The sequence below is a fragment of the Ptychodera flava genome, chromosome 8 (genome assembly GCF_041260155.1).
Source record: "Ptychodera flava strain L36383 chromosome 8, AS_Pfla_20210202, whole genome shotgun sequence".
NCBI lineage: Eukaryota > Metazoa > Hemichordata > Enteropneusta > Ptychoderidae > Ptychodera > Ptychodera flava.
Window position 1 is genome coordinate 29,062,628 of NC_091935.1, and position 12,639 is coordinate 29,075,266.

General features: G+C 37.0%; 1 protein-coding gene across 1 annotated transcript in view; it reads left to right on the top strand.

The window, feature by feature from the left end:
- The window catches only part of LOC139138970 (DNA-directed RNA polymerase I subunit RPA1-like), a 66,144-nt gene that overhangs the window by 25,832 nt on the left and 27,673 nt on the right, over positions 1 to 12,639 (top strand). Inside the window, exons 26-29 of the mRNA XM_070707624.1 lie at positions 114 to 163; positions 507 to 564; positions 1,034 to 1,143; positions 2,077 to 2,306. Of these exons, the coding sequence (XP_070563725.1) occupies positions 114 to 163; positions 507 to 564; positions 1,034 to 1,143; positions 2,077 to 2,306 (448 nt within the window). The remainder of the gene's footprint in view (positions 1 to 113; positions 164 to 506; positions 565 to 1,033; positions 1,144 to 2,076; positions 2,307 to 12,639) is intronic.

A 12,639-nucleotide genomic window follows, 5' to 3' on the forward strand; every position in this document is an offset into this window, starting at 1 on the left:
AATTACAGCATATGTGTGATTGATAATAGTTGGATGTATGGTGTAGAAGTTAAAAAGTAGTGAAAACAATTTATCAACTGAGTATAAAATGCCCTATATCTCATGATTTTCAGGTGTTGGAGAAAGTTAATGTGACAGAGATGTATGAAGTCAAGGGTTCAGGGTAGGTATCTGATGATCCCTATATTGTATCTCTATTTGCATGAATGTGTCTGTCTGTCTATCCATCCATGTTTATGTCTAGTCAATGGCTACCAAATTTCTATCCTTCTTCCTTAGTGCCATCGTGATAGAATGAAAGATAACAAGAGGGAACTATGTGATCAGCTTTGATATATTTACTGCAGTAATCAAAATGAGACAAGGAAATACAATCCCAGTTACAAAGTGAAACCAAACTTTGCCCTTTGACTTTAGTGACCTTTGACCTTAGGCATCTGTGTATCCTGCTGTTTACTTCTCTGTTGACAAATTTGAAATAATGATGGCATTCATTTCATTACCAGGATGAAATACAGGATATATACAATCAAACTTACTTTCCTTCCTCAAGATTGTTACAAGGTAGGATTAATTTTCAATATTAGTTTGCTCCAAGATTTCTCAGACAAATTATTGTATATCACTGATGTTTCATATCATACCAATATATTGATGGTGTAAATACAGCAATTTGACTGGTTGAATCATGAAAATAACAACGGTATATTTGTGATATAGCATGGTTGGCACATATGCAAGCTCTTGTCCTATTGTGACCTTTCATGCCAGAATTTCAATATGATATAACAGCAATAAACCACCCCAGCAATGGTATATCACTCGGTTTTAACTAGTTCACTTCACTCATATATGCACTCACTGTTGCTCGTGCATATTTGTTGTGAACTGGTCAAATCTCATGGTATACCATTGCTTGGTGTGGTTTATTGCATAAAAACATGTAACTTGTTGATTTACGAAGTGTCAAATTCGTCTCTTTGAAGTCACTGTCAACTTCATCGGAAAACATTTTGATGAATTCTGTTTTCAGGAGGACAGTGATCTTACCCCTGAAGATGTGGTGAATTATGTGGAGAGAAAATTCCTCAAACGACTTGTGTCTGCAATTAAACAAAAGATTAAACAAATCATCAACACAAGGTAATCTTTAGATAGATTTATGAATTGTTTGTCAAAATTTTGCAACATAATATTTCTTTGAAGTGTGAAGGATTTTGAATGGAACAATGCCAACAATTTACAGATTGAAATTCCCCAAAGATTCTGTATGTTTCAAGCCTGTCACAATGGAAAGGTTCTAGAAAAGGCAAAAAAAAGTATTTGACTTATTGCATATTGCATAAAACAAGTTGACTTATTGCATATTGTACACACATATTGTAGTACATGTATATGGTGTTTTTCTGTACAGTGTATCACATGTGTGACATTTCTCAATACATTATTTAGCCACAGTAAATTTTTCAAAATATATGTACACCCTGTAGACTGTGTGCATATCTGTCCAGAAACCAGTTTTGTATCACATATTGCCCACACTCCCCGTCATAATTTGTTAATTTATGATCATGTGATATGCATAATTTTGTTGCTGATACATGCAAGTAGCCAGCTACCAAGTTAGTTTCCAAAACTCTGAAGTGGTTAAGGGTTCAAAACAACTGGTAAGTTTGACAGTACCGTCTATGCGTGCCCACATTTTAGAAAACGTAAAGCAGACAGCTAATTCGTTTTTGACTGAGACAAGTGATAGGAGAACTTCTTCTTGATTTTTCAGTGTGAAAATTGACTGAGGTGTGTTACAAAACACATATTGACTGGCCATGTTCAGGTAACAGCATGTTTGATTTTCCCTCGTACCTGTAAGTCACCAAAATCAATCTAATTGGCCTTGCCTATTGCCTTTTGAAGCAGATTGTGTTTAGGTGACTCTCAGGCCTTTGGGCAACAAACATATGCTGTTATGCTCACACACAGTCAGTATGTGTACACTGTCTGTTACATACCGTACTTTTGATTTGGTCATACAACCCTATCATCTTTTGCATCCTACAATCATCATATTTGTAACAGAATTGTTGATTCCAAGACAAGGTCGTCTGTTCTGAACGACGACCTTGAAGATGCTGTGGATGAACGTCCTAACCGTGGCAACAAGGGTGAGGATGAGGACTCTGAAGATGAAGGTGATGAAAGTGATGCTGTCGCTAGGAAGAGACGGCAACAGAGGATGGATGATATGGAATATGAAGAGGGAGGTGATGAAGAGGAAGAAGATGTAGAAGAGGAGATGGAGCAATCAGGTATGTTTATGTTCTGACTCTGTCTTGATTTTCGAAAATCTATGATGGTGAAAATTTTTCTCACTCCAAGAGCTTTAAAATGAACCCCACAAGGGGTAGATCAGCAAAGAATTATAAAAATTTGAGAACACTAATATTTGTCCCTAAGGCCCATTCTACCTTAAAATCTTTTGCAGTGATACAATAATTAAAGGCAATTTGCCAGTTCAGTAAGTTTTGCTTAACCCCTTGACTTGAGTGCTAAAGTCAATTTTTGTCACCTTTATAGAATATACATTGTACTTCAGTCAAATTTTTTTCAGCCAAAATTTTGGTAAAGAACTGTAGCCAAGGAAATCTGATTTCCACTTGGTCTAAATCCGACATTTTTCCCATAGGTTGACATTGCATAAAAACAAAAGAATCACTTTTACATGGCTTTGCTTGTGCCTATTCTGTTCGCTTATTTGTACAGTGTTGATTTCGGTTCTTCAATATGTTTTAGCATAGATGTTGCTCTCTCTATTAAAAACAAGTTGCACTTTTAAGATCGTAGCACAGCAAGTATGTTTAATCTGAACAGTAATCATGTGATAAAAACTAACACTTCAGGGAAAGACACTAAGGGTTGCCCGATTGCCCGGGGCAAGTGAAAGTCGTGCTCGGGCAAGGGAACCTCCGATGCCACTTGCCCGACGGGACAAGTGAAAAAAATAATACCTAGAAATTGAATTCACGAGAGCGATTTTCTGGTGAGGGAACACGGACTTAAACAACAAAAATAATCATATTATGTCATTGTGAACATTTCCATAAGATTTTTCATAAAATTGCATGAAGAGTTGACGAAAAGAATCATGTTATCGCTTTCAATAAAATGCAGTTCAAACAATACCACCGGTTAAATACCGTGCGCTGATTTTGCATATGAAAAAGCTGTTCAGCTGGTGGAGAGTACGTTCACCAAAGTTCATTGCATTGACTGTGAGGTTACAGTGTCTCACAATATGTCGATACGGTGAAAAAAAAACACACAGCGGTTTTTGTGTTTTGTATGAACGTTTATAATGATGTAAAAATAAAGTCAAGTGGTGAAAAATCACCACAAAAAGGGACTTTTACTAAAACGTACTCTTCAATGTTAACTTGTTGAGTGACAGTGAGTGGAATCGTGGCAATGAAAGTCATGAGCAAGCTTGGTGTCAACGGGTCCAGCCTTTGAATTTTCAATGAATACTGACTTAATTTTTAGGTCAATAAGCCAAAAGTTACTTGTCCGTGGCGACCAACCTCTCTGTTTGTGAATTTTCCCATCCTAAAATGACTGTCAAGAAGCAATTGGAGCGAGTTTGACATCGAGAAATTCAGCTTTCAAGACACATTGAAAACCACCGACGCCTTAGATTGTTGGTTTAAATTCTGTTTAGTCTGCACATGAGCATTAAAAGACCACCTACGTTATGAGAAAAACATAGGATACTGGTATAGTGCAAAGGTAACTTCATAGGGCTTGTGTATGATATCAGTACAGCAAAAATATGACAAAGAAGTACATTATTTTTCAGAAGCTTCAAAACATTCCTTTATAGCTACAAATTTTTTTCTTTCTGTATAGATAAGTTAAAACTTTTAACTGCAAAAATACCTTGAAGGTACAATTAAAATGGCTGTTATTATTTGTACATTGAGCCCCAAGAAAGTAAACATACAAACATATGAACTGTCAGAATTTTTTCTATGAATATGAAAGCCCCACTAGCTGTAAATCTTGAAATTTGTTGATCTTAAAAAGGCTTCCTATTTTTTCTGGTTTCTTTAAATTCTACCCATTTACAGGATGTAGTCTTTTACTGCTTTACAAAACATTCTTCAGTGAAAAAAGGACAAGTAAATTTACATTTTAACCATTATTTTGACTTCCCACCATACTACAAAGAAAAAAAAAACATTTTTGTGAAAAAATGGACAAGTAAATTTACATTTTAACCATTATTTTGACTTCCCACCATACTACAAAGAAAACAAAGCATTTTTGTCCCAGTTGAAAACATTCAACACTATGCATTACATTGGACTACTCTGTTGTTTCTGTGAATATTCAAATGCATATATGCGCGGTGTACACTGTTTTTGCTATATTTGCATGGGGTGCCATTTTGCGTTTGGGCACACATTAATATTATTTTTCTTGTTCAAAATTGCACATGCAGTCTCACTGGGCAGTTAAAAATACTTGTATTCCAACCCCTCAAAGAGCACATTCCCAAAAACTTGTTTTAGTTCAGAAGTAAAATCACATAAAGAATGCTAAATGATACAGCTAGTGGGGCTTTAATAATTAATTTTATATAAATGAGCCATCCAGCACTCTTAGAAGTGTGAGGAGAACCCTATGAGAATGTCTGATATTTTTTCATGATAACATGATAATTTTCAAAATAAAGTGCGTGAAATGAAAAACCAATGTTTTAGCTTTTGCAAACATGTAAATTATACTGAGCAAGTGGTTTTCCAAATCGGGCAAGTGAACCAAACCCCCCACGTGCCCGAAGGGCAAGTGGATAAAAAAATAAGTATCTTTCCCTGACTTACCACGTAAGTCAGGTATGGAAGGGTGCCAGAAATCGACAAGAGCGGGGCTGAAGTGAGGGCCAGCACAATCAAAGTGCGAGCGAATGTGAGGGCTTGAAGTGAGGGCTCTCACAATCGAAGTGCGAGCGTATTTGAGGGTTGAGACTTGCGAAAATCAGTACTAAATTCACCTTGATCGAATGAAGACTTGTGATCAAAGTCACTTCTAAAAGCACGATACGATCTCCTCTGAAGTGTAATGGCACAGCCCTGTGTATGAGCATGCATGTAAGCTACAGCATTGATCGAAGCTTCACGATATGAGCGAACGGCTATTAAAGTACATGACTAAATAAATTAAAGAGTAAATGAATTAATAAATGAGTAAGTAAATAAATGGGTAAATTCGTTAACCTCTCATTGGTATAAAGTATTTACCCTCATTTAAGACAGCACGGTATAAACTTCCGGCACCTCTGAAACCACCGTCGCTTGCGGGGTTTCTGTATTTCTGGTCCAGATACAGGGCTGTTGCTTGATCCATCAGTAAAGTTTGGATTGTGATCTACAACCAGTTTACCACCGAAACAGACACACAAACACCGAGCTTTCTCAAATATTCCCGAAATATGACAGGGTGGTTGACAGCAAAACTTCATGGCCTCTGGTATGGCTGAATTTGAACTCAATTTCGTTGCTTAAATATTACGCACGGCTGTTCTAATTCAAATGAATGTACGAGTAGGACATGCACCCTAGTTACCCATCACGGATTTCAACCCTGGACCAATCACCGCCACTTCTACTACCACACTCCAAAAACAACACACATGTACAAAGAGTAAGGTAACAAACACACTTTACACTTCGAAAAGTTACAATTCAACGTTATTTTTATTAAACATAATGACTTACAACTGTAGTTGTATTAAATTAAAGATACTCAATACATCGAAAGTGCGTAGGAAAGTCAGCGTACAAAGTTGGATACGGTTATTTGACAGTCAGCTAAATCGTTATTATCGTTTCAAAGAAAGCAGTCTTATTTTCTTTGATCATTCATCGGATCGGGCATGTTTTTCGACTGTTCGTTCAGTACTAACCCTTCAAATTTTCTGTGCAGATCTTCTCCAAACATTCTTGGCGGGTCTGCAGGTTGTGATCTCTCTGCGGCATCACTCCAACGTATCCGCTTCACACCGTTACCCCAGTAATTTGTCTGCCTACCGTTCTTTTTGCTTTGTCCGTCATTGTCCCGTTCTTTTTCACCAAGTTGCTGTATGCCAGTCCCAAAGCTCTCGGTAGCATCACTAGTACTCCACAGCGAACGCTTCAGAGGCTTGTGCCGCTTATTAGTCCCCACGGACACCGTCCGGGGGACTTATAGGTTTGGTCATGTCCGTGCGTGCGTGCGTGCATCCGGTGCGTGCGTCCGTCCGTCCGTTCACGCAGGATATCTCAGAGATGCCTGGAGTGATTTCATTCAAACTTGGTACAAGGATTATCACCTATGCCATACATATGCACGTTGATTTGTTTTACGATCCGATTCATTTCGCATCTGGCAGCCATTTTGTTTCCTGTATTTGATGTCGATGCGTATGTTCATGCAAATTTTTCAGTGATGCTAATAGCAATTCCATTCAAACTTGGTACATAGATTACTCTATATGTTATACATGTGCACATCAATTTTTGTTTTGATCTGGTCTAAAATGGCTGCATGGCGGCCATTTTGTTTCCTATATTTTACGACTGTGCGTTCGTTCACGTAAATTTCTCAGCGATGCCGGGCGCGATTGCATTGAAAGTTGGTACCTATATTAATCCTTATCACATATATATGCACGCTAATTTTTGTAATGATTCGATCATAAATGGCTGTGTGACGGCCGTTTTCTTTCCTGTATTTGATATCCATCCACAGGGTCCCCAGGTATGATCCACAGGCATTCCAGGATGAAATTAATATTAATGCTGTGTCCATGCATAGGGGCTCATGAATGCAGATATCTGAGATATTCCTGTGCCAATTCTTTTTAAACTTGGTATAAGGATACTACACTGTGGCATACATATGCAGGTCCATTTATATTGGTGTGGCATGCATAATTAGGTCTAATTTGCATAATTCGAGATTAGAGCGCTGTTTCTGGTACAACTGTACCAAATCTGATGAAACTTTTGCAGATGGTTTTAGTCCCCACGGACACCATCTGGGGGACTTATAAGTTTGGTCATTTCCGTACGTGGGTCCGTGCGTGCGTGTGTGCATACGTGTGTCCATCCGTTCACGCAGATATCTCAGGGATGCCTGGAGCGATTTCATTCAAACTTGTTACAAGGATTACTTCATATGTCATACAGATGCATGTCGATTTGTTTTGTGATACGATCCAATATGGCTGCCGTGTGGCCATTTTATTACGATTTTTTCATGTATATAGCCATTACTCAGGCATGTTTCAACCGATTTTATTCAAATTGGTACAAGGACATTGACCAATGACATAGATATGCACACCAATTTGTTTTGTGATACAATCCAATATGGCCGCCTGGCGGCCATTTTGTTTTGATTTTTTTTCATGTACAGAGCCATAACTCAGGCATATCTCAACTGATTGTATTCAAACTTGTTACAAGGACATTGACCTATGTCTTACATATGCACGTCAATTTGTTTTGTGATACGATCCAATATGGCCGCTAGGCAGCCATTTTATTACGATTTTTTCATGTACAGAGCTATAACTCAGACATGTTTCAACAGATTTTATTCAAAGCTGGTACAAGGACATTGACCAATGTCATAGCTATGCACATCAATTTGTTTTGTGATACGATCCAATATGGCCACCATGCGGCCATTTTGTTACGATTTTTTCATGTACAGAGCTTTAACTCAGACATATCTCAACCGATATATTGAAAGTTGGTACAAGGGCATTGACCTATGTCATACATATGCACATTGATTTGTTTTGTGATATGATCCAATAACGCCGCCATGTGGCCATTTTATTATGATTTTTTCATGTCCTGAACTACAGCTCAGACATGTATCAAGCGAATTTATTCAGAAATATTTTTATCACTGACCTTATGAAGAAGACTCTATCCTCTCTGAGGACCTGCAATCAAAGTACCCATTAACAAGTGGGGACTGTGTCATCAACGAGGACTTGTTCTTCATCAGGTCCCTGTTCTCATTTTGAGCATCTTCCTCTGCTCGCATTTCTTCCCGACGAAATGGTGGGGGACACTGTACTTTCAGCGTCTGGTTTCTCATTTCTTTCAGGAATTGTCCGACTTTGTGGACAATGTCCAGCCTTTTTTGGGTGCCATGGTGATTACACATACCCCTTGCACCGTCTGTCACCTCTGTAACATTTTGCAAGCTAGAGCTCATCTGGCTGATGACTTCATCCACTTCCCGGAGATACGAGTGTAGTTTGGCCCACTCGTCGACATCAAGCGTGACTCCTTGCCGAGTCGGGAAATCATTCAGGAAGTTCCTGATGTGGATTTTTACTTGACCACACCACACAGATACACTGACACATTTACCATTCTCATTCAATGGGAATCTTATGTCTTTCGATGCAGCCATTTTCACACTACAAGTTAATACAGAAACACGTTCAACAAGCACATGGTTTTGTGGTAGTAATTATGAAGTAATACTCTAAACTATCTTTTTATGAACACAATTTCATTCAATCGTTACATATTCATGATTGTATATTCATGACAATGCCCGCCCCTATATTATATGTTCACACCCCTCAAGAAGAAGATTATCGTACACCCTGCTATGAAATATACACGAAGTGTTTACCTATATGACTAGTTAATTAAAATGAAATGCTGAACAGCTGTACGGAGTCGGTGTTTTTAAACGAAGATGAAGAAAGTGTATACAAACACGTATAAACATGCATGATTTGTATTAATTTTAAATTAAAGCAAAGCAATGTCCCGTGTTAGAAAAGACTGTTCATCATACATTTTGCCAGGCAGACTCGTGATTGTGTCCTGAAATATTACTTAGTAGGGTTATTCAATACAATAAATAGTAATCACACTATTCAGTAAAATACAATCATACCAATTTATGTAATAGTGGGACTCTTCACGTGATCATGTCAATTTAGCTGTACGTCATATGCTAATGAAGTGTACCATACTCCCAGTCATTAATATGTAATTATGCTAATTTATTCATGTATGCAAATATGCTAATGAAGTGTACCATATACTCACACACCCCACTACTGAGATTATAGCTATGATTTCTGTGACAATATAATTGACCATGAGATTGATTCAGTGAACAATATACAAGGGCTCGTTGACCAAAATGACATACTTTATTGAGGTAGAATATCCATCATTGTTAACAAAATGTAAAGGTTACAAGCATTTATGACCCCTGATATTGTGATGCAATTGATCTTTTGAAATGATTATCAAAATTTGTGAACAGAGAAAATAAAAAGCATACTGTAAGTACAAACGTAAAAAAGAACTTGTCATTTGCTGTTGTCTGATTTCTCAGAGTTTTCTATTGAATCTTTTTAATCCTCAAAAAATCATTCATAGAGAACCAGACAAGTCTACAAAAATAAATTTTCCCATGATCTTACTTTATCTGGTGAACAAGCCACTCTAAAACTTCTTCAAAAATGTTTCTTCTTTCTTCGAAAATTTGCTGGCAAAAACTCCGCATGCGACGCCATGTCAGATAAACAGTATCAGAGTTCACATGCCTAGGTCGTGAACTGGTTTGACTGAAGTCACATCTATCAGTTGCGCTAGTCGTACAATGGTACCAGAAGAAGTATCGCTCGCTTGAGTTGCATGTATTGATAATAAAAAGGATATCTGTGATATTTGAAATGCAATGACAAAAAACACGAAAAGGTTAATGAAAAAGACAGAAGTGATGTAACGGGTCGTGATCTGTACGCAAGTCATTGTGTACACTCGGTTCCGCGCTCAGCCACTACCCGTTCAACGGGGCGCAGTTCACAGAGATATGTCGGCCGCGACTGTGTACTGGAGATAGTAAGTTTTTATTCAACGTTGAAAACGACATTGACTCTCATTTTTCGTATGCCTGAGCCCGAATTTGATCGGTTTCAAAGTCTTTGCCTTGTTAGGAGGTGCATGACTTACTTTTGATGAAAGGTGAAAAAACAAACGGGAGAGTAAAATTCACAGTGTTTCCGAAATGCATGGCGTCGGTCAAGATCACCTCATGGCTGAACTCAGCCGTAAAATACTATCCAAGATTTCTCGATAGTGACCTAGATCTTTAAGAAACTGTTTTACTCATCTTCTCATGTAGACACAAAAGTCTTCAAATACATGCGAAATAGTGCAGAAAGATGAACATGAAGTAGATTGATTGACTGAATATCATAGGATACCAGAGCGGGACCGTATCACAAGACGCCGCTGAAACAAGACGCTTACATGCCTATGACGTCATTCGCTTCCTCCGTCAACCGCAACGCAGACTGTTGCAACTGTGTAGGTGATTAGCACCTTTCAACAAAAGCGTTTCTTGACCGTTTTGTGGAGGGACCGTTGGTTAACACGGCAAAATCGCCTTGAGAGTGCTTTGTTTGATCAAATGCAGTTTATTTGTGTGTGTACAACTATAACCTTAGTTTTTCAACATTTTAAAGCGGGATGTTGACCTTGACAAAAAAGTGAACACTTACAAAATCGAACCACTTTAAGTACATAATTAATGGTCGCAAACTTAAATAAAAATCCGACATTTTCCGACCATAGGAATACATGGCATAACCAGATATGAACTGAATATGCTCACGTGTTTTACAACAGGTTCATTAATAGTAGTACGCTTCACAGAACAATAAGATATATGTTATCACTAAATGAAGCAGGTTTTTTCAACATCGCACAGTACTCTCAGATTTTAATCACTAATTACAAAACTTTATTTAATATGCAAATGAGCTGTTAATTAACTTGTCACTGCTCAATGCTTCATGGGACAATTAGATATCCGTCAGATCAACATTTGTAGCACGTTTTATTTAATTTAATGCAGTAATTTTAGAGTAATGTTGCTAATTACAAAGTTCATTAAATATGCAAATAATCCCTATATTAACTTGACACTGTTCAATGATTCATAGCAAAATTAAATATTTATCAAATCAATATCTGTAGCACGTTTCACAAAATTTTGGTGCCGAAATTTCAGAGTTGGATATCTAATTACAAAGTTTATTAAATATGCAAATGAACCCTTAATTAACTTTACACTACTAAATGCTTTACAACACAGTTAGATATCTGTCTATCAGTATGTGCAGCAGTTTTCATCACATTTGAGGCAGTTATTTTGGAGTTATATGACTACTTATAAAACTTCATGAAATATGCAAATGAGTTAATTATTAACTTGACACTGCTCAATGCTTCTCAGTACAATTCGATATTTATCAGATCAACATCTGTAGCAAGTTTCATCAAATTTAACGCTGTAATTTTGGAGTAATATCTCTAATTACAAAGTTCATTAAATATGCAAATAAACCCTCAATTAACTTCACACAAGTAAATGCTCTACACCACAATTAAATATCTGTTGGATCAGTATCTGCAGCAGATTTCGTAACATTTGGTGCAGTTATTTTGGAGTTATACCACTAATTACAAAACTTCATAAAATATGCAAATGACCTATTTGTTAACTTGACACTACCAAATGCTTCTCAGTACAATTAGATATTTATCAAAACAATATCTGTACCCAATTTCAAAGACTTGGGTGCCGTAATTACAGAGTTATATACCTAATTACAAAGTTCATTAAATATGCAAATGAACCCTTAATTAATTTCACTCTACTTATTGCTTCACACTACTGTTAGATATCAGTCGGATCAGTATCTGCAGCAGATTTCATCACATTTGGTGAAGTTATATCGAAGTTATATGACTAATTACAAAACTTCATAAAATATGCAAATGACCTGTTTATTAACTTGATACTGTCCAATGCTTCTAAGTATAATGAGATGTATATCAGATCAATAATTGTTGCAAGTATCATCAAGTTTGGTGCAGGAATTTCAGAGTTATCTCATTAATAACAAAAGTTCATTAAATATGCAAATGAGAAGGCAATTGACATGACACTCACAGTATCATCATAATGTTCTGAGATTGTCATCTGTGAAAAGTTTCATGAAATTTTGTGCAGTATTTCTTTATATATGTCTACACTGTCATTACCGTCTCCATAGGGAAACCATTGTACGGAAAAAAACGATATTGCATAACTTCATTAATATGCAAGCCACACTAACCAAAATGTAATCAGTTCTTGCAAGTAGCATATGGTACCTGTGTACCAAATCTGACTTGAATCCGTTCAGGCGTTTTTGAGTTATCGTGTAAACAGACAGACAGACAGACAGACACACACACACACTAACACACACACACACACACACACGGACAGACAGACAGACATCGCTATGACAATAGCCCACGTGTTTACACACGTGAGCTAAAAACAGAAAAAAATTGCTTTGACATTGCTTTGTTTGTTCCACGCCAGTTTGTTTATTTGTACAACTATAACCTTGAAACTTTTATATGTTATTGCATAAATTTTTCTCTTTCTAAAACAAGTTGCACTTTTAAGATCATTGCACGTACAGCAAGTGTGTTTAATCTGAAGAGTAATTATGTGATAAAAAGAAACACTTTACCACGTGAGTCTATGGGTAAC